Source organism: Schistocerca piceifrons, chromosome 2 (genome assembly GCF_021461385.2).
Source record: "Schistocerca piceifrons isolate TAMUIC-IGC-003096 chromosome 2, iqSchPice1.1, whole genome shotgun sequence".
NCBI lineage: Eukaryota > Metazoa > Arthropoda > Insecta > Orthoptera > Acrididae > Schistocerca > Schistocerca piceifrons.
The window spans coordinates 144,297,501-144,318,300 of NC_060139.1; the positions used below are offsets into that span (position 1 = coordinate 144,297,501).

A 20,800-nucleotide genomic window follows, 5' to 3' on the forward strand; every position below is an offset into this window, starting at 1 on the left:
GCTTTCCAATTTTGTTGAGTTCGTAATGAATAAGTCCACTGAATAACTATCACAATTCTTTTGATTGCAATATAACTTCGTTAAAATACGGTCATAGATCGGCCAAGCTACCATTCACAATAAGGAAAACAATCAACAGCCGCTAGTCGGCCCAAATACAACACAGGGATTTACCACTTATTTTTCAGGCAACAGAAATTACCTTCCAGATCAATCCCACCAATAGAACTAAAATGGGAGCAGTGAAAAAACAAGATACAATAATTTGAAAATATACAAGGGCACCTTTAAACACACCGGACGCCCAAGCTATAAGTAACTGTTGGCAGCATGTAGGTTGCTCGAAAAAGATTAATGAAATCTAATTACAACTAATAGTCTTAGCAAATTGTGAATGTTACCACCATACTGGTCTCATAAAACCACCATCCGAGTGTATCCTGGCTGCACACTCCACTGACTTCATTTCTTGTCTCGGTCAGAACTACGATTCATAAATGCTAGGATCCAATGCTAAATCGCAGCGTTATAATAGGGCAGAATCGCCCACAATGTTCGTGCAGTTTCTCTCACCGAATGCTCGGATTCAACTATCACCACCTTCTCCAAGACAGTCCAGAGCACCCGCCTTCACACCACCGCGACCATGATTCCAGAGCCCTCCAGCCACGTCGCCCGCAGCCAAGCAGCAGAGACCGTACACCCCGGGGCCTTCCTCGCTGTGCGAGCAGGCAAGAACCGATACGCTTCTCCCAGCTCCGGCCGTCACGATAATTTCAAGTGCCAGCGCTCGTGGTGACTTTGGTAACGTCACAGGTAGCGTTCTCTGAAACAACTTAAGTGTGGGTACCTCTACTGTCACGCAGTGAAGAAATTCCATAGCGTGGTATTAAATGGCTCTGAACACTATGGGACTTAACATCTGAGATCATCAGTCCCCTTGAACTTAGAACTACTTAAACCTAACTAACCTAAGGACATCACATACGTCCTTGCCCTAGGCAGGATTCGAACCTGAGACCGTAGCGGTCGCGCGGTTCCAAACTGAAGCGCCTAGAACCGCTCGACGACCACGGCCGGCTGCGTGGTATTACTTGAGGTCGAACTGTAATAGTAACCGTGCGGTTCTGGGCGCTACAGTCTGGAACCGAGCGACCGCTACGGTCGCAGGTTCGAATCCTGCCTCGGGCATGGATGTGTGTGATGTCCTTAGGTTAGTTAGGTTTAATTAGTTCTAAGTTCTAGGCGACTGATGACCTTAGAAGTTAACTCGCTTAGTGCTCAGAGCCATTTGAACCATCCGTAATAGTACGATGAATTGTTTCCAACATTCTACATCAAAGGCTGTTTGCAGTCAAACCTGGGACGCAAATAAGTAACCGATCTGTTTACATAATTGTTCCATGTGATAGTAAAGGTGCTACATACAATATATTAATCGTTAATCGGCCATGAGGAGATTCCTTTGGTCAAAGAAACAGGTGCTCTTGTTTACAATTTACTTGACTTTAGAGAGAACTGGGCGCAAAAAAGGTGCTTACTTCAAATTTTATGTTCGAAATTGAACTGGAGCCCGCTAGCGAGAAAATAACTAAAATTGGCGTAGAGACCAATATTCACAAAACACGATACCTCATCACGGGTATACAGTACTTACACATCTTCTGGCTTTAAACAGTTCATACAACACTTTTCATTAGAACCCTGTAACAATCGATTTGAGTACGCTTGCAAGATATGTCAAGAAGCTGCGTGTTAGAAAATGCTGTATAAAAATTTTAAGCATTAATCCTCATCCTTAACTCAGAAAGTAGACCTTTTAGATGTAAAGCAAACAGGTGGTTGCTTGAGAGTTTAACGCAGCTCACACAACTGTCGTGTATGTCACGTGAACTGTCAGCAGTCTTCAGGAAGCGAACTATCAACAAGAGAAAACAGACGTATGTTAAGAGTCAAGAAGTAGAACTGCGGCACACACATCTAATACACTCTCTGCTCTCAGCTCATATATACGCTTTACGTGTCGCTTCACGTTTCCACTTCACTATTCCATCGGAAACCGTGGACATAGGGACGTTTAGGAGAGTGGAAATCTCGCGTGCAGACGTATGACAAGTGACACACAATCTCCTGACCACGTTCGAAGTCCGTGAATTCCACGGAGCGCCCTATTATGCTCTCTCACGATGTCTAATGACTACTCAGCTCGCTAATATGAAGTAACTGCCAGTAGGTGGCAGCACAATGCACCTAATACGGAAAAAAGTATGTTTTTTGGGATCTCCGAATGCTTTTGATCACATAGGAACAGTATAGACGATAATTGCCTGACAGACTATCGAACCTCAATGGCAACTTCTTTTTGCTGTCTATGTTCAGAAATATAAAACATTTTTCAGCTTCTTCCTAAGCGGAGAGTGTCAAGATTTTTCTTCAGCATATACACAAGAATTTAAAATGAGGAAGAGCATATGGACTATCAGACCAATTGTGTGATTGGATTGAAGAGTTCCTAGATAACAGAATGCAGCATGTCATTCTCAAAGGAGAGAAGTCCTCCGAAGTAAGAGTGATTTCAGGTGTGCCGCAGGGCAGTTTCGTAGGACCATTGCTATTCACAATATACATAAATGACCTTGTGGATGACTTCGGAAGTTCACTGAGGCATTTTGCGGATGATTCTGTGGTATATCGAGAGGTTGTAACAATGGAAAATTGTACTGAAATGCAGGAGGATCTGCAGCGAATTGAAGCATGGTGCAGGGAATGGCAATTGAATCTCAATGTAGACAAGTGTAATGTGCTGCGAATACATAGAAAGAAAGATCCCTTATCATTTAGCTACAATATAGCGGGTCAGCAAATGGAAGCAGTTAATTCCATAAATTATCTGGGAGTACGCATTAGGAGTGATTTAAAATGGAATGATCATATAAAGTTGATCGTCGGTAAGGCAGATGCCAGACTGAGATTCATTGGAAGAATCCTAAGGAAATGCAATCCCATAACAAAGGAAGTAGGTTACAGTACGCTTGTTCGCCCACTGCTTGAATTCTGCGCAGCAGTGTGGGATCCGTACCAGATGGGGTTGATGGAGGAGACAGAGAAGATCCAACGGAGAGCAGCGCGCTTCGTTACAGGATCATTTAGTAATCGCGAAAGCATTACGGAGGTGACAGATAAACTCCAGTGGAAGACTTTGCAGGAGAGACGCTCAGTAGCTCGGTAAGGACTTTTATTGAAGATTCGAGAACATACCTTCACCGAGGAGTCGAGCAGTACATTGCTCCCTCCTACGTATATCTCGCGAAGAGACCATGAGGATAAAATCAGAGAGATTAGAGCCCACACAGAGGCATACCGACAATCTTTCTTTCCACGAACAATACCAGACTGGGATAGAAGGGAGAACCGATAGAGGAACTGAAGGTACCCTCCGCCACACAACGTCAGGTGGCTTGCGGAGTATGGATGTAGATGTAGATTTAGATGTGGATGTAGATTTGTACTGAAGTTTTTAGAAGTGTCTGTAAACATATTGCAATGTAACGTCGACAAGAAGTAGCATCATTCCCATTCTTCACTTTATTAGATTGGTTTTGGCCGAAAACGGAAAAAGCTAGAAATAGGGCATATGTCTGCACTGCTTTTGCCCTGCGGAAGGGTTATGAATTATATATTGCCAAGTCAAAACATTGTTAGTAGTCATAGGGGGTGGTCACAATTTCATGAACATTTCTGTAGTATTTGGATTCATGAACGCGTAAGCACTATTGCACCTTTGTTCTATTTGAAATTATAAGCACCCAGTGCCATCAGAGATTCTGCGTTGCCTGGAGGCGAGACTTGCTTGGACCATTTGTGGTTTGCAAGATGCGCAGGAGATGGTGTGCACTGTTAATCCTGAGATGAGAAGACACTGTAGTCATCAGTGGCGTGTCATGAGTGATAGTACGGTAAAGACCGGGTGGTACGGTTGCAGTTACATTCTAAGGATGTGGAACATGTTGATTTACTGATTAATTATTTGAGGTGAGGACAGATTTTGAAGAATCTTGGGAAGAATAATTTGTATGATCATTTTCATGAGTGATAGAAGAGGATTTAATTCAGGGTAAGTGCTTTCTGGTTTTTGTACTTTATTGCGGCAGCTTGTAGTTACGCATTATTGGTTCAGACATACAGAGACCTGAGTATCGGGAGAGAGAAACCAACGTGTATAATTTTTAATTTGAATTTGAAGTTCGAAATAGCTGTTGAATATTTAATGTCATTTTTACGAGCAGCATTTTCGAAAAGATCTCATTCGATGTGAAAAACTACTTACGTTTATCCACTCTAGAACTGTAATGTTTTGTGTACTAAGCTTTGTGAAGCTAAGAAAGAGAGAATTTTTGAATAAAGAACTTTTATAATCAGAAAACTAACTACATTTAATGTTATAATTTATCCCAAGTCGCTGTCCGATCCAAACTCCTAGGCAAAATTTGAGATATCATTTTTCCTTATTCAGGTGTTTTATGAATCAAGTATGATATGCGGGTTTCTTTTTTTTAAATAGAGGGTAGTCAGTAAGCAGAACTTTTAATAACAATGATCTTACTATTTTCATTAATATACTTAGTAACGTGCTGGTCCACCTTAGGAAAGCAGTGCAGCAGCGATATTGCGTGGCATCGAGTCGAGAAGTCCTTGGCAGTTCTTTTACAGTAATGTGGCAACCTGCTTCCACAGACAGATCATGCAGTACTCGTAAATTACAGGCCGGTGGTTTTTGGGCTCGAAGCCGGTGCCCGATTGTATCCCTGGGTTCCATCGGCCTCAGATTTAACTAGTTTGGTGGGCAAAAATATTAACGTGGCTTAACTATCATGTTCCTTAAACCACAGTTGCAAAATTATGATCTTGTTACACGGACATTTGACCTTCTGGATGATGTCGTCGCCGTCAAGAGGAGACATTAGGCATGAAGGGATGTAATTGGTCTGCAATAAAGTTCACACAGCCCTAACCTGTCGTGATGCTTTAGAACATTACTTAAGGTCGCATGGAGTGTAACCCGTAGCGTAATACTGCCCTCACCAACCTGTGTCCATGGTGCGGTGCATGTTTCGAACAGTCGTTCCCCTAAGCGACGATATATTCCGACACTACCATTCACCTGATGCAACAACAAACGTTGAAAGACGACCCTACCTTTATTTTACTGAATATATTTTGATAAGGGGTCAATAAAGTGGGGGCTCAATCCTGTTACTTCTTTATAATGACTGTAGTTATTCATTAAATGACTTTCATTGTGTCTTATATTCGGTTACTGTGCGTGTAGTGTCGCTCTAAGCTGTGGTAAAATTGCTTATTAGGCTCTGGAAAACTGACATTCTAGCATTTAAGGCGCACGACGGCAAACTGTAGAGCTTCGGCACGATTACATCATAACGATCGATTCTTTAAGTGTTCATAGTACACAACGGGGCAAGAAAAGAAAATCTTCTTCGGAAACTGGTCGTTCTGATCATTGGATTTCCAGCAATTATAAGGGAAAGCAGAGCGTGAGAGGGAGTACGAGCAATTGTAGATCATGGACTATCAAAAGGACAACTATTACAGAATATAGCCGCTAAATTATGGAATAAAATACTGGTTCTGCACAAGCCCTTACATAAGAGCACGTGCATTTCTTTATAGTATCCATCAGCACAGAAGCATGATCATAGAATTAGGATAAAAGTTCCTGGAATTGTTGAGAAATCCATGATTCTGTACCGCAACTCCAATGATCAGTCAAACAGCAGAAAACAGTAGGGAAATAGTATGCACTGCACGAATACAAAAAAAAAACTCATTTATCTCAGGGGCTACAAAGGCAGGTATCAAATTCTCTTACATCTGTCCAAAAAGACTAATCACAACGTACTCAATTACCGCTGTACATATAATATTTCAAATCTTTCAGCAAAGTTAGTACTATGGGAGATGATTACTGAACTTAGAAATCGAATTTAGAGGCAACCCATAACAAATAATTTATAAAAACCACGATCCATATAAATGCTACCATAGGTATTCAGTAAATTTAGCACTGTCGTATAGGAATGTTCCCCAAGAGAAAATCACTTGCTCGATTACATGTGGTGGTGAGTACCACACAACAGAGAAGTTCAACCTGGAAGACACAAGAAAGAGCCGCATCCCGCACACTAGGGTAAAGTAGTTGTTGGGGCAATGGGGGAAAAAGTTGAACATAATTACAGCAGACGTAGTGAGTGCACGTGAACTGATTTGGACTATCTTGAAGACACAAGAAAGAGCCGCATCCCGCACACTAAAGTAGTTGTTGGGCAGTGGGGGCAAAAATTGAACATAATTACAGCTGACATAGCTAGAGCACGTGACCTGATCTGGACTACAAACGAAGCGCAACCAAGATCGCAAATTATTTGCAGATTTCATTGGAATAAAGAAACTGTCCAAAAATATGACTGATAAACCGATATAAGCGCATCGCTACCCTCATCGCAGTCCCCATTTTGAACTACAGAAATGAGTCTGAACTTTCAACAGTCCTTTTTCTGAAGCACAGAGATACCAAAGAGCCAACAAATGCAACAAGATTGTCCTAGAAGAACAGTCAACGGACGATAGTTGGAGTCGAGCCTCTTCTTTTCTCATGTCGAGGGAGGACTCCAATCGAACGAACCAAAAAATCGAGAGAGCTCCGAGTCTACAGCAAACGATGCTAGAGGGGACTCATAACCGTGGTCTAGGGGTAGCATTTTTAACACACATTCAAAATGTTTGGGTCCGGAATTTGAACCCAGCCACTGCTTAAATACCGAATAAAAATCATTAGCAACGACTGCCGAAGGATGCCGGCATCAGAAGTCACCTTCGCCCTGTCAAAAGTCTTGTCAAAGTGGGCGGAAGAGCGGACAGAGATTCAGGGCATTCTTTTGTCTTTGGGGTGGGAAACTGCCCCAAAGAAGCGAATTAATCATCATAGGTCAACAGCATGAGTATGCAGAAGTCAGTGGAAATCATTGCGTTAAAGACACATAATGGGTATCCACAGGACATGTGATCTGCAATTGAAAAATTGTCATGTTGATCTCTCTATTGGTAAAAGATCCCCTCTTAGCACCTCCCCTTCCCCTCCCCCGCCAAATTCAGATCTCCGGCAGGGGATGCCAAGGAGACCATGAGAAAGAGATTCAGCGAAAAGCAGCGCGATTCGTCATGGGGACATTTAGTCAGCGCGAGAGCGTTACGGAGATGCTGAACAAGCTCCAGTGGCGGACACTTCAAGAAAGGCGTTACGCAATACGGAGAGGTTTATTATCGAAATTACGAGAGAGCACATTCCGGGAAGAGATGGGCAACATATTACTACCGCCCACATATATCTCGCGTAATGATCACAACGAAAAGATCCGAGAAATTAGAGCAAATACGGAGACTTACAAGCAGTCGTTCTTCCCACGCACAATTCGTGAATGGAACAGGGAAGGGGGGATCAGATAGTGGTACAATAAGTACCCTCCGCCACACACCGTAAGGTGGCTCGTGGAGTATAGATGTAGAGAGATGTAGATAGATAGAAGAGATAATGTAGTGTCACCGCCAGACACCACACTTGCTAGGTGGTAGCCTTTAAATCTGCCGCGGTCCATTAGTATACGCCGGACCCGCGTGTCGCCACTGTCAGTGATAGCAGACCAAGCGCCACCACACAGCAGGTCTAGAGAGACGTACTAGCACTCGCCCCAGTTGTACAGCCGACTTTGCTAGTGAAGCTACACTGGCCGATACGCTCTCATTTGCCGAGACGATAATTAGCATAGCCTTCAGCTAAGTCATTGGCTACGACCTAGCAAGGCGCCATAGCTTTGATAATTAATATTGTGAAGCATGTATCATCAAGAGCGATGTTCTACAAATGTGGATTAAAGTTAAGTATTACAGCAACTGCGTCCATTTTCTAAGTTCTCATTTCCTTTTAACTGTTCCAGACCTCACGCCAATCTGCGTGAGCTTAACGCGTGCCTTTCGGCTTCCTCTCGTTGTGACTTGGCTGTCGTGCTAAGTCACAACAGATAATACATTACGGCTCAGAATAAGGAACGTCAGATCTTTGAAAGTAGTAGGAAAGCTTGAAAATCTAAAAACAGAAATTCAAATGCTCACTCGTGTTATAGTGGGGACAGTGAAGACTACTGTGAAGAACGTAAGTGTTACTGGTTAGACGAGCACAACATAATGTCAAGAGCACCGAGGAGCAGAATTCGTTAAGAGTACGAGAGTAGGCGAGAGGATGAGCTATGTGAACAATTCAGTGTTAGGGCTGTTCTCATCAGAATGACCGATACATGCCGACGACGCAAACAGAAGATAAGAGTTACGTAAATTACATGAGGATTATAACCTAGGAGATGAATAATATTCTTGGGAGACGGTGACACGGCAGTTGTGGAAGGAATAGAAAAAATGGTTACAGGAGAATACTAGGCAGCAGCAATGTGAGAGGAAAAAGACTGAGTTGTGCCACAAATTTCAGATGGTAGCCAATACTCTGTTCAAGAAGCAAAAGAGGGGAGACATACTTAAGAAAAGACCCGGAGACACGGAAAGATTCCCGCTCCATTACATCATTGTCAGACAGAGATTCCGAAATCTGATATTGAATTGTAAGGAGTATCAAGGAGCAGATATATACTCAGATCGTAATTTGGTAATGACGAAGAGTAGTCCTAAGTTTAAGGGAACCGCACGGAAAAATCATTGTGGTAGGAAGTGGGACGCCGAACTATTGTCGAGTGATGAGTCGCGTTTGAAGTTCACCCAGGGTGGGGATACTGTGAAAAGAAGTATCACAGAAGGCAGCTCACTGAAGAGGAGTGGTCATCTCTAAGATGGGCAAGCAAGGATGTTAGCCAATCACTTACTCTTAGTATTGAAGTGAAATCATCCAATCCATAGGGCTCAACATAATCTCCAACACAGAAAAAATATTGAAACAGTGAAAAATGTTCAAACTGACATGGAATCACTACAGCAAAAGAACAATATCTAGCAATGTAAAATTACGACACTACAGAACGGTTGTTTTACCAGAAGCCTTGTGTGCGGCAGAAACCACAGTGATTAGAGAGATGGAAGAAATTAATGATACAGAGAAGCAACAACGAAAAATTCTTAGAAATACCTACGGCGTTGTTCTGCGAGGAGGAACCTGTCTCACAGGACCTACAAAGGAACTCTACGAATACACAGTTATCACCGATAAATTTAGGAAAAGACGCCTACACTTCTACGGACGCTTATGTGTTATTACTACTGTTATTATTATTTATTTATTTATTATTGTTATAGCCATTTGGATCGGACCCCTATGTATGATGAATGAAAAAAGCCTCATTAAAGAAATTTTTAACATCGTTAATGGAAGCAAATAAAACTCAGTTAGATGAAAGACTCACAAAAAGGTCTGCAAAAATTGAAAATTTCACAAGAAGGAATTGAGGACAGAAAACAGTTCAGAAGTAACAGCAGAAATATATAGCTTTCAATAGTGGTATCTAACAGCTACTTCTCTTTATTAATGTATATCTTTCTTTTTCCACGCCGCGTGCTGTGGGAAGCAAAGTCAGTAAGAACAAAGCGTGGACATTTAAAAAAATTATTTCGAAATCATTAATCATTCTTTCCATTTACTCTAGCAAGATCCACAGTTCCCAGAATGAAAATCTGCCAGGAAGTTTCAAGATCCACAGTCTGAGATATAAACCAAGCAGCACTCTCTGTGCGTGCTTGATGGCTGAATAAATACGCCAGTGAAGAACTTTCTGCTGTTACTCCAGAACTTGAGGAAAGTGCTGTGTGCACAGTATTTCGTCTTTTGTAGACGTTGACGGAGGGAAGAGGTCGTTTATCTTGTCACTCTTAGCCCTGAACATGTACTATGATGTAATACTAAAAAATTCTACATTAAAAATATTCTGTACAACCCACTTCTTTTTAGGACGACATAATTTTATAAATAAGTAAATGGTGCTCCATTGGTACTAAAAGTTTGCATGGAGGAGTTAAAAGACGTTCCTCCAAGGACAGACCCATGTGCCCAAAAGCTCTTTTATAGAAACTGAGATCGTGCATTCGTGATGTAGAAGGAAGGTAGGAACTCTGCACGAATTATTAGACTATCTAACAAACGTAAATTGTATGGTTATAGTCTCAATGGAGGCATTGTGATTCAGTCGAAGCAAGCACGGCGAGAAAGGACGAACTACACTCGCTCACCCCACTGCGGCCCCAAGACGCTGACCATTGTCACTGGTAACTTCTAACGCCAGTTTTTACGCTTCAGTATGGCCCGAGTCTTATTAACTTTGTAACGAGTGTATGTAACGCTACAGGATCGTTGAATCGGCAGCAGGTTCGAGAATCGGAGACATCCTGGAAAAACAACAGATTTATTTAGCAGAATCAATACAGTCAATGAAGACGGCATCCCATGGCATACATTGGTCCTGGCTAAACAAGGCGGCATGAGGCGGAGGCTGTAGTAGCTTCGCTCACGAGGACAACATGGCAACTGCGATAATCCGTTTTCTCAGAAATTTCCCTCAGTGGAAGAGGAGAAAAAATAACCTAATACGTGTCACAGCTTATACATAGAGACTCGACCTTTTCTGAAAAAACGACGTTCAAAGTTTTCGATGTACTGCATGCGCCTTTTGGCAAGAAAATAGTTCAGCCGAAGTGGTGGCACGGTGGCTAGCTTCACAAATTTTGCACCCAGTGTTCGAAACCCTATTATTAATTTAATTTTGGATTTCAAATTATACATCCATGTCAGCAGAAAATTACTGCAAGAATGTTTTCCAACGTATACTGAAATAACCCTGCCCTTATAGGTCTACTAATCGTGTGTCTGCCGAATGAATCTGAAGGAAGTAATAAATAATTTCAAATTGTTTTCAGCATAATCCCTGTAGTATATCTTGATTCATAATCCACTGCATGCGCCAGTTTTCTAAAACTGATCAGTTAGGCATGGTTTGCTGCGAAATTGTTGCCAACGTTCGAAATCTTTAGGAATATTAAGGACGTTTATTTCGCGAGTGGGGCTGATACGAAGAAAGGTCAAGGTGGCCGTGGTGTTCGGAATTCCTGTGTTTGGAATGTTTCTGCGATCGGTATAATCCAAGGGGATGCACCAAATCTTCCTGAAGAATGTATATAAGAATAAAATATATGAATTAATATAAGAATTTCTATAAGAATGAAATATAATAATAGAGAATTTAAAAAGTTTGCAACCTTATGCACCAACTCTCCCTCCATCTACATTTACGTGATTACTTTGCCATTCACAATAAAGTGCCTGGCAAAGGGTTCAATGAACCATCTTCAAGCTGTCTCTCTACCGTTCCACTCTCGAACTCTATGTGATAGTTCCAATTTAGGTTATTTGTAACTGTAATCCATAAGCATTTAGTTGAATTTATAGCCCTCGGATTTGTGGGACTTATCACGTAATCGAAATTTGGCGGATTTCGTTTACTACTGATGTGAATAGCTTCACAGTTTTCTTTATTCAGGATCAACTGCCGCTCTTGTACCGTACACAAATATTATCTAAATAATTTTGCCATTCATTTTGGCCAGCTGATGACTTTACAAGACGGTAAATGACAGCATCATTTGAGAAGAATCTAAGAGGGCTACTCAGATTGTCTCTGATGTCGTTAATATAGATCACGTACAATAGAGGGCCTATTCACTTCCTTGGGGTACGCCGGATATTACTTTCACTCGATGACTTTCCATCTATTACTACGAACTGTGATCTTTCTGACAATAAATCACCAATCCAGTCGCACAACTGAGGCGATATTCCATAGGCACACAGTTTGGTTAGAAGACGCTTGTGAAGAGCGGTGTCCTCAAAGCCTTCTGGAAATCTACAAATATGGAATCAATTTTCCATCCCCTATCGATAGCACCCATTACTTCATGAGTATGAAGAGCTAGTCGTATTTCTGAATCCGTTCTGACTATGTGTCAATAAATAGTTTTCTTCGAGGTAATTCATTATTTTCGAACACAGTATATTTTCCAAAACACTACTGCAAATCGAAGTTAGTGATATGGGCCTGAAATTCAAGGATTACTCCTACTTACATGTTTGGGTACTGGTGTGACTTGAGCAATTTTCCAATATTTATTCCTGAAGAATAAACATAAGAATGAAACATAAAAAATAATATAAGAGTGAAAGATAAGGATATGAAACTTTAAAGAAGTTGTACCCCTTGAAAATACCGTATACACATTTGCAGCGTGATTCAAATCTTATAGGACAGACTTCGTGGGTGTAATGTACGCAGCTAAATAATAGTAAAATGTTGAGTAAAATTTTGTCTGAAGCTGCTTTATTTCCGAGTTATGATGCATAACGTCATTTGTGGTAGGCATTACGTCATGGTCCAAACAGGCTTTAGAGTGTCGAGTCGTGTCGTGACGTGCCCTGCCTTGTCCGCTATTCGGACCGTATGTTATTCCACAATGCCTAACGGTAAAAATGTATCGACAGTTTTCGGAACATCAATTGGACGGTTTGCTTCACGATGTGCCACTCGTTGCACGAACCAACTTATGGTTTATGCGCGACAGTGCCCTTTAGTCGGGAGGCAAGGGAGTATCTCAGTGTTGCTTATCCCGATAAGTGGATAGGTCATGCAGGAGCAGTTGCTTGGCCCACCAGATCCCCAGATCTTAACTTCCTGGACTTCTACTTTACGGGTCTCCTCAAGGAACACGTTTATGGTGTTGCAGATGAGATTGTAGCAGCGCACAGAAAACGGTTACGCAACTATGCAGAACGAGATGAAGGGAGGTTGGAACATTCTGGGAGCGGTAAGACGTCGAGCACGTCACTGTCTTCGTCTACATGGATATCATTTTGAATGTGTTCTGGGGTAAATGTACACAACGTAGTTGTGTTTAACTTCGGGTCCCATCAAGTTGTTGCCTCAATTCCGTGTTGTTTGTGTTGCACTTGTGATCCTTAATCTGCTGCACGACTTTGAAATACAGCAATTTCATACAATAATATATTTAACTTTTTACTCTTATTTTGATGCATAAATTATACCCACGAAGCATATACACTGACTTTTGAATCACTCTGTATAATATAGTAAATGTGTGACATTGTGAAAGCCAGATGTAACTTTACTATTAATATTGAGAGGTGCCGGGGCTAGCAGTGTATTCTTCTAGAATCTTCATATGGAAATTATGCTCTAAGCAACCCATTTTTCTAACTCCGACTTTTGCTGTTGCACATGGATTAAGAAGAAACGCGAACTGACTGTAATCGACCCTTTAGTGGAGTAGAAAAGGGTTTGGCACCTGCAATAATTTAATTTGATAGAAATTAATGTGATAAAGGAAAGTTTCATTAACGTAGTGAGAAATAAAAGGGTTGCTCTACCGATCAACAGAATGAAAGTTCTATCCAAAATAACAATTTGATTTATTATGACTAAACTCAAAATAATAAACAAAACACATGAAACGTTTACAATACGTCAAATTGGATACTCAAATAAATGCTGTGAAGGTGAAGTTGTCCATAAAATAGATAGTGACATTTATGACCAAGTGGTATGTGGAGCCAATTCCATGCAACTCAAATCTTAAGAGAAACACCCAGCCAACCCAACATTAATTGGTGCTACAGTAGTGAGATCTCAGACTATGAACAACCAAGACAGAACCACGATAGAAAAGACGGGAACAGGCGCGCTCTGCTGAGCTCTGATTGTCACATAGCAAAATTCCCTAACTGCCGGTGCTGCGGACCTACATCACCAAGCTGTCTTCTTAACAACAAGGACACGATCTGGCATACCAGAGGCGATGGCTGGTTGCTTCGACGTCCTGTCGTGTTGATGATAATGTCGCGAGTATAGCCCGAAACAAATTATTCTGGTCTGGTTGTTCCAGACTAAAGACTTCCTAGCAACACAAATGCGCCCCTGAGGGAGATGAAGAAGGCTTGCCACACAATCACTGACGGTACAGTGATTGATTTTAACAAGCGTAGTCACACAGTAACTCCGATACAGCCAACTTTAGCCAAAACTGATCAAGACGGACAACATAGGCTGCTTGTACGCAGAACGCTCAATTGCCAACTGTACTCCGAAAGTTGTGTTGAAGTCGAAACTTCAGCAACTTCGTCAAACAGTTACAATAAAATGAAAGTGTATTAGACAGCCAACGGAAGGCAGGCTGTCCAGAGCAGCGAGAGCTGTCTTGTAACCTACTCCGACCGAAAGGTGAGAGCTGACTCTCTCAAGAGCATCCACACAAGCCGAACACAGAACATTCGCGTCCCCACGACAGTGGCCATGGTTAATACGTGCCAATCAGCAACTCGAAAACCGGCGGAAAATTCCACTCTATTGCCGAAGCACTACTGTTCCACCAATGAAGATAACTTGGCGCCAATTTCTGCGCCGATTTTGTTACGTCACGGCGCTATCTCCTGAGCAAGCAAATCACAGTTATTATTTTGCAGAAAACGCGGGAATTTGCCCGCCAAGACTGTCTGGGAACACAAGTCATTCCCACGCCTCGCTGGAAGCCCGTCAGAAAGTGTTTTCTTTAAGTAACGGAATCTCTAGCCCCAGCCGCTCCTTCAGGCCCCTGTGGGTTTGTTGCCCACGCTCTTATCACAATGTCGGCGTCTGGAAAGCATCCACTCGACTCCTTCACACCCGTCGGCATAACCCTTTCAAGATCAGCAAAACCCGCCTGTCACCAGACCACCTGGGTGACAAGAGACGCTGCCTGGGAAGTCCGCATGTGAAGCAATAGCAACTTTTCACCACATGCAATTAGAAAGGAAAATATTCATATCCTCTGAGTTCTGAACACTAGCCTTGTAATGACAATACTCGGCCATAATTCCCAAAATCGAATTACTCAGAGTAAGATATAAATATGAGAGGGGGCAAATCACTGTGTGCATCTAAAGGCATGCCACCTCTCAATATAACGCCCTTATATCCCATAACTTGGTAAGAAACATTCGTGTAGTAACATTCTGAGGGACAAGTCTGTGGTAGCAGAGTGCGTGCACTAAGGACAAGTAGCGTTAAGTGATAAGCCACGTGCGGGAGGACCTGAGTATCGGCTACAAACCGAGGACCTCCAGGTCGGTTGATGTCAACCAGCCGCAGGAAGGCACAACTTCAACTCCCGGCGGTAGCAAGGATAGGTGCGGCCCACAGACCAGGTGGGCCTATGGACCAGGCTAGTGCAGGCAGTGACTAGACGTAGTTGAGACTGGATGACTTATTCCGCGGCGATGGCCCGCGTGGCTTCTGTCGCAGTATAGGCAATGGGCGATGACTGATCCCGCACACCCGGAGCGGCCTTAATTTGTCAGGTCGTCTTCTGACAAGTAGTCACTTCCAGTCATATATGAGCGCAGGTGGCAAGTTTCATGTTGTAACCCGGTACTCCACTGCACCAGGCTGGTTGGCTGCATCATGTCGTGTCACCAGTATAACGGTCCTGCATGGCTGTAGGTTAAGAGGCCAGCTAGATAACAGTGCTTGCGCCACAGCTGCGTTCTGTACAAACTACTTCTCTTCAGGAGGACATAATGTTGGGATGAGGGAGACTGTAAAAAAAAAGTTAATATTTTGAATGTGAGATCCGCCAGTTATGCAAAACACTGTTTTCCTCAGTACCCAAACATGTTTCGGCACCACCGTGCCATCATCACTGGGTTTTCGTTTATATTTATTCTGCAATGTGAACATTTTTGTTAAATGATTATAAAATTATGTGCAGTTTTAGTTCAAACAACAGATCATTTTTGTAAATACCTTTACATTTGGTGTGCATGAATTTTCTGGATCACTTTTGAGTTAATTACTATAGGTAGCTTGTCATCTGCAACCAAACGATGTAGATGAGAAAGTTTATTGCTGGGAGTTAACCCATCTTCTAGAATGTAATTTAGTTTTTCGCGATGTTGTCGCGCCTTTTTTTCGTATTTACGTAAGTTTTCGTGTGGCAAGCACTTTCATTCTCTGTATCATGTTGAGATGTTGTGATGCATACAATTACAAGTATTTTCCACAAATAACGTAGTAAAACACTTTTTCACTACACCAGAACACAGTGTGATTGTGGTTTGTTATGTGTTCTAGCCCAGTCAGTGTTCATTTGTTCACCAGAGAGTTCGGCGCCGAATTTGAATTTTGTTCGCATTTTATCTTTGTGTGTGTGTGTGTGTGTGTGTGTGTGTGTGTGTGTATGTGTGTGGATGGGTGGGTGGGTCTGTGTGTGTGTTTTCTGTGTGCTTCTTAGCTGTGTGTGTTGTCTTTTATATGATATTCCTTTTGTGTGAAAATGGTGCGTGTTTACAGATTTAATGTATCTATTTTTCGTGTGTGTGTGTGTGTGTGTGTGTGTGTGTGTGCGTGTGCGTGTGTGTAGACTTTATCTGTTTGTGGTGTTTTTACTTTAAAGTTACCTTAATGTGTTAAATAGTGCGTCCTTGCAAAGTGTAGTGTATTCATTTAAGGCCCGTTTTCCTTCTGCTGCTGCCTTCTATATATGGAAGTTTTCCTCAATGGTCAGTTCGCTGTACAGGCTGTGGCTGGGTTTTAGTAATCTTAAGTCTGTTTCTATTGTGGTTGGGTGGTGATTGTTGGCTATAAGTTGGTCAGCAAATGTGCTATGGGAGCTGTTGCTTTTTAAAGGTCTTAGATGTTCCGAATATCTTGTTTTGAAGTTTCTACAAAGTTAATGGTGGTCCATCGGAATCCCTTTTTTTCAGCTATGCCCACCGAAGCTCTTTGATACGTACCTTGACGATATGTTGGTGGTGGGGTAAGAGGGCTGGAGCTCTGGTCGAACTTTGTGACTGTGGAACCAATGTAAATTGCTTAGTGATACTCTCCATGGACGCTGAAGAGAATAGCGTCCTTCCGTTTCTGGATTCATCTGCTACATTGAGTAAGCAGGAAATACATCCACACGGATCTCTGTATCACGAAGACGCTGTGTCCTATCCCGTATGCATCCCCCCTTTCCCCCTCCCCACCCCCCGTACACACACACACACACACACACACACACACACACACACACACACACACACACACAAACAAACACTCAACACATGCACACACACACACACACACACATAAACATCGGATAAACTAGAGGCAACAGAGTGGCTGAACGTCGCAGAGAACAAATGTGAATGTTTATCATTGTTGGTAGTAGTGATTTTTTAGTAAAATAGAAGAAACGTAACCAATAACACTAGCAGCGACCGGTTCCAACTATTCATCTTTTATTGCACAAGGAATAATATTAATGTCTTTGTCGAAACGGAATACTACCTCTTGTTTTCCATAGCTTTCATCCTGTCTAGTACGGGATGGACTTTTTCGGAATTTGACAAATTTTGTTTCGTATTTAAAATGTTCGCCTGTCGTCAGAGTCAACAAGCTAATGTGATGGAAGGAAGTCATGCGTGACTTCCGTCTGTTAATCGTGCAAAGTTCGTTCTGTGTGCTGTTGTTATGTATCTTATTCTCTGGGGTGGAATTTGGGGACTGGCCCAGCATTTGCCTAAAAGAAAGTGGGAAATCGCTTAGGAACCACGCTCAGGCTATTCCGTTTACCAGCCTAGGCCCATTAGTCGACCATGTGGAATCGATCCGGGTGTGGCTTGCCTCCATGAATCTCAAGCTAACACGCTGCGCGTACGCTGTATGAGCAGATTTAAAATCCGAAGACATTAAAAACTTCTAAAACTAGTTTCTTCCAGATAGAACCCCGAAGGGGTTGCAGCCTTCAGTTTCAGAGACCCTGACGTAAAACATTAAGAAAGTAGAAGATGCAACACTCGTTGACGTAACACACGCAGATGGTACAGTATTATATGGAATCCTACTCTGTAAACTTCTCAAATTAAGGAAGAATGCTAGTCTTTCAACCTGATGTGATATTACTATGAAATAGGAAACTGTATGTTGACTTTCAGAACAAGTACATGAAATGGAGTGATCACGGGAACATTTTTATCTCAGGGATGGGTATTCTCTCTTCGTCCTCGATATGCCAAGCACTTTCTCTACGCTATTGATCTGTGTCGCCACGGTATGCAGAGAGGAGACTAGAGGCTACCATCTGATTTCACCAAGACTACTAAAAAGAGAATCAGCTGACCTCTTCAGTCCATCAAAAACGAAAGATTTCATTACATCTATAAAATAAAGAACTTGGAAGGAGACTAAGCATCGCCTTAAACCGATCCACACTGCTGAAAAGCTATTCACCAGCCTGTTATAGGACACGCGCTTTCAAGAAGCAGTGTGAGAAATTGAAGCGTAAGTTCCAGACGAGAAACAGCCTACTCTACAAACTGTTACCTCACGGATGTTTGCCTCGTCTGGGCAGCTCAGTCCGTGAGGAAAAGATTGATGTACTAAACAACAATTGCAGGATTAACAGAAGATACCTCAAACGAAACCCCTTTAATATACTTTACAAGGTAACATCGGAAGAAAAGTCTCGTATGGATTTTACAAATTGTCGTAAAGACAGTGTGTAGTTAGAGGTAGAGACCAAACTCAGAATGAACAACGACAGTACAACAAAAACACGGTGTCTTTATTAATGGAATATCCTGGCATTTGTGTAGCATGTTTTAAGGAGAAAGAAAGCTTGGCTTATGAACTGCTGGATGAGGACCCAAAGCCGCTTTTTGTCTCATAGTTCCACTACATAGCACTTTCGTTTCACCACTAACTCCCCGTGATACATTTGTCGTTAAACAACTTCTTTCTTCGTATATTCCTTCTCAAGTCTGCTGAATGTTTCGTAGCCTGATCAGTGTTCTTCATAATATGGCGCCTTCAATGAAAACTCATCATATCCTCGCTATCTTTTTTTTTCCTTTTCTGCTATAAATCATGACAAAAACCATCAAAAACTGTGGTAGGAACACTAGACAGGTAATATAAAAAAACTCGCAAGTAAAAAAATATTTTAAATAGCTAACTGTAGATTAATCACATTCTCTTTACTTACTTTGAAGCCTTTCATCTTTAAAAGACAACTCAAACGTGAAAACGAAGTTATGTTTCTCATTTTGTTTAAAATGCGGATCAAGCACTGTCTGCTAGGTAGCGTACCTCGTAGTAAACTGAGGTGCCAAGTTGCTGGATACCTCATAATATCGTTTCGGATCTCCTTTTGCCAGGTGAAGTGCACCAACGTGACGTAGCAGCGAGTCAACAAGACGCCAGAAGTCCCCTGCGGAAACATTGAGCAACGCTGCCTCTACAGCCGTCCGTAATTACGAACGTGTTGCCCGTGCACAGTGTTGTGCTCCAACTGACCTCTTGACTACGTCCCATAAATGTTGGATGAGATTCATGTCGAGCGATCTGGATGGCCAAACCATTCCCTCGACTTGTCCAGAGTGCCACTGTGGCCCGATGACATGGCAACGTCGTTTGGGAACATGAAGTCCCTGAATAACTGTAAATGATCTCCAAGTAGCCGAACATAACCAGAGGTCCCAGAGGTCCCAGTCCACTCCATGTAAACACAGTCCACACCATTATTGAGTCACCAGCAGCTTGCGCAAAGACTTGTGCGGTCTGAACCACACCCCAACCCTACCATCAGCTATTTCCATCTGAAATCCGGGCTCATCTGAGCAGGCCATGGTTTTGCAGTTGCCTAGGGTTCACGAGCGAAGGAGAAGCGCACTCTCCTAACGGATATGTTGGAGAATGTGTCACATTGATTTCTGTGGATATGTCACGCAGTGTTGCTTGTCTGTTAGCACTGACCGCTCTATGCAAACGCCGCTGTTTTCGGTCTTTAAGTGAAGACAGTCGGGCCACTGCGTTGTCCCCGGTGAGACGTGGTGCCTTTAACTTGATATTCTCGGCAACCTTTTTACACTGTGAATCTCGAGGATTGAATTTACTAACGATTTCCGAAATGGAATGTGCCATGCGTCTTGCTTCAACTACGACTCCGCGTTCAAAGTCTGTTACTTCCCGCCTTGTGGGACTACAAATGACAGCTCCGTCAACGCACTGCCATTTTGTGCCTTGTATATATCGCTATCCCATGACTTTACCACTCACTGTAAATGTCAACAGACAAATTAAATCTGTAAGGCACTGAAGATACAACACCAAAAGCAAAATAACAGTGACATTTCTGAAAGTTAGAAAGTTTATTCATACGTGACAAGGAGGGTATTTAGCTTAGTTTGTCTTTACATGCATCAAAAGAAAAGGAATTAAAGACTGGAAGTCATCATTATAACTGTTGCGAGAAATATAGAAGAAATTATCGATAGTTATCGTTCAAGCACAATGAGCGTAATGGGTGATTGAGATACATGCAAGAAAACCAAAATAGGAGGGTAAGCTGAAAAGAAATGAATACGTGCTTGTAGAACGTGACGTAAATGACCTTGAGAAACGCTATAGATGGCATGTGGAAGGTTACGCCTCCCTCTATGTGCTTGCACAGTTTGTTTGCGTTACCTTCATCCAATGTACACTCCTGGAAATTGAAATAAGAACACCGTGAATTCATTGTCCCAGGAAGGGGAAACTTTATTGACACATTCCTGGGGTCAGATACATCACATGATCACACTGACAGAACCACAGGCACATAAACACAGGCAACAGAGCATGCACAATGTCGGCACTAGTACAGTGTATAT

The 20,800-nt window shown here is 42.3% G+C and overlaps 1 protein-coding gene across 1 annotated transcript in view; it reads left to right on the plus strand.

The window, feature by feature from the left end:
* The first annotated feature begins 646 nt into the window (after positions 1–646).
* LOC124775204 (monocarboxylate transporter 12-like) overlaps positions 647–20,800 on the plus strand; it is a 163,890-nt gene continuing 143,736 nt past the window's right edge. The window contains exon 1 of the mRNA XM_047250043.1: positions 647–731. Coding sequence (XP_047105999.1) covers positions 647–731 — 85 coding nt within the window. The remainder of the gene's footprint in view (positions 732–20,800) is intronic.